Here is a 2697-nt window from a genome sequence, read left to right as displayed (position 1 = left end):
AGAATTGAACTTTCAACATTCATGAGAATATCACTTTTACTGTTGATTTTTCCAAGTACACTAATTTGATTGATGCTCTTTCGAAATAGTTGCACAATCAAGGCTTGAGAGTCTAGTCTACCCTACTATTTAATCCAAAGATAATAGACATCCATAGAGAGGGCATATGGATCTATACCTTTCGCGGTGTTATTAGTGATATTAGTGCGTAATCCTACTGGTATAGCGTGTTATAATAAGTAAAAAAAATCTTTGATTAACCGCGGAAATTTTAATTGTCGGGCAAGTTATTAAGATTGGCGTACAAGCAAAAAAAAAAAAAAGAACAAATAGAATTGTGTTTGAAGAAAGAAAGAAACGCAAAAATGTGGTGTTTTGAAAAGAGGTATTCTGTTTGTCGCAAACAATGAAAAAAGGAAAGCAACTTGGTCAGGAAGAATCGCCAACGCGACGATCGTTGCTGCCAATTCCATATTCCGCGCTTTGGGTGTGTGCACTTATCTGCGATTACGTCATCGATGACATAACATTATCCACACTTCAAGAAACTTGTGACATCCCGATAGTTCTGATATTTTATGTTCTTTTTTTCCTATTGGGTACAAACCTTTGCGAAAATAAATGAAATATGGTATCTTTGATATTTCTTTCTTTAAAAAAATTCTGCCCGATTTATAAGGAATTAAAAGGAATTTTTTTTAATGTCTTAAAATTGGTTAAATATATAAAAAAAAATTTTCTTTGGAAGGAAAGATTTAAAACAGAATAGAAATGAAATAAGCGGCGGTCGTCATTTTCTGACGTACTGCACAAGTTTCAATTTGAATAATGAATTAATGAATGGGAAATTTTAAGTAGTTTTTATTTGTGTGTGTGTGTGTGTGTGTGTGTGTGTGTGTGTGTGTGTGTGTGTGTGTGTGTGTGTGTGTGTGTGTGTGTGTGTGTATTTAATGTTTTTATATTTAAAAAATCTATTCTGGATTTTATGTATTTGCCTTTTTCTTTTCTTTCTTTTTGCTTTCTTTTTCTTTCTTTCTTTTTTATTTCGTGTTTTTTTACGTGATTGATTAATTATTCATTTATTTTATTTCCGAAAATAATTTGCCACATTGAATAAAACCAATTGAACAACTTTCGTTTTTTTTTTGTTGTTTTATTTATTTATTTATTTATTTATTTATTTTTGTTACTTGATTTTTTTTTTTACATGTTTAATTCATTCGAAATATGGTTATTATTTTGAATTACATTTTCTTAAGAATAAAATGTTTATTAAAGAAAATATTAAAAACGTATTTTCTTTCTTCTTTTTTTTTTCAAAATTTTTTATTTAATTTTTCTGTTGTAAAGCTGAATATTGAAAAAAATGCACATCAAGTTGACAATTGTGGAGAAAAAATTATAGAATTTTTTTTATTATTGATTTTGTGGTTGATTTTTCTTCTTTTTTTTTTTTCTTTATGCTTTGCATAATTTATGAGAAGCAACTCGTTTTTTTTTATTATTATTATTATTCATTTCCTTTTCTTACCTAATAATAAAATAATTTCTGTTTCAATGAGCAAATAATATTTTGTAATAATGAGCGCGCACAGACTACTGTCCTTCTTGGAGAAGGAGAAGCTTGGAGCGTCTGAAATGTAGCAGCAGCGGCAGCAGCATCAGGTCTGGAGCGACCTACTTTAATAATATGGCGCGCTAGAGAACAGCCGCTCTTGGGGACTACCTTTTGTCTCTACTCAGAGAAAAACGAAACATATATAGAGAGAGAAATATTAATATCATTTTTAATTTCCAGGTTGGATGCACTGATCTTTTAAATTTTGGATATCCTAAAAAAAAAATCTTACATTTTTCTCCACCACTCTCTGTATTTTTCAGACGGGCGAGTGGGTGAGGAGGACGGGCGTTTACGGGTTCGTCTAAGTAAAAAGTAAAAAAAAAAAAAAAAAAAAATACGGAGAAGAAAAAAAAGAAAGAAAAAGTGAAGAATTACACGGACTTCGCTTCTTAAAAAAAGCAACGCTCAATTCGTTTTATAAAACCATGGCAGCGATGCGATATGCCGCAAAAAACCATTTGGTTATTGCATTAATTATGGCATTAGCAGCAGTTGCGCTATCAGGTAAGTCCAGTTCTTTATTTATGTTTTTGTCTTTTTTTATACCTTTTGAATGTTTTCTTTCTTTCTTTTACTGTTTGCGCTGTTTCCAAAATCCGTTTGCCCCCCTTCCACCCACACATGTATACGCACATAATCATATCGATGTGGGCACAAATCAATGAATATATATATATATATATATATATATATATATATATATATATATATATATATATATATATATATCATGAGTATGTATGTATGTATGTATGTATGTATGTATGTATGTGTGTGTGTGTGTGTGTATGTAGGTATATGCTGCTACTCTGTCGGGATGTGCTACAGTTTTAACAAGCACTTTTTTTTCTTTACTGTCCAGACTTAATTATTCTTAACATATGAAGAAAGGATACCTTAAGCAATTAAACCGTTTTATCGCGTTGTTGCTATGTTTATACTTCAATAACTTATACATATCAGTTTCAATTTCTTCTTTTTTTATTCTTGGATTCATTTTCATTCATTCATTTCTTTGAATGAAAAAAAGAAAACTTCTTTCATCGTATGTTTTGTTTTTTGTTTTGTTTTTTATT

The 2697-nt window shown here is 29.9% G+C and overlaps 1 protein-coding gene across 4 annotated transcripts in view; it reads left to right on the top strand.

Moving 5' to 3' along the window:
- Positions 1-1619: 1619 nt before the first annotated feature.
- Positions 1620-2697, top strand: part of LOC145258892 (uncharacterized) — a 381700-nt gene continuing 380622 nt past the window's right edge. For all 4 annotated transcript variants that reach the window (XR_013864110.1, XR_013864111.1, XM_080116649.1 and 1 more), the window contains exon 1: positions 1620-2125. Coding sequence is in view for 2 of the 4 variants with exons in the window: in XM_080116649.1 (XP_079972775.1) it covers positions 2047-2125 (79 nt within the window). In the remaining 2 variants the exon portion in view is untranslated. The remainder of the gene's footprint in view (positions 2126-2697) is intronic.

Source organism: Euprymna scolopes, chromosome 3, assembly GCF_053919585.1.
Source record: "Euprymna scolopes isolate OS-2025 chromosome 3, ASM5391958v1, whole genome shotgun sequence".
Lineage (NCBI taxonomy): Eukaryota > Metazoa > Mollusca > Cephalopoda > Sepiida > Sepiolidae > Euprymna > Euprymna scolopes.
The sequence above is the reverse complement of the archived record's forward strand: the minus strand, read 5'-3'. Positions and strand labels throughout refer to the sequence as shown.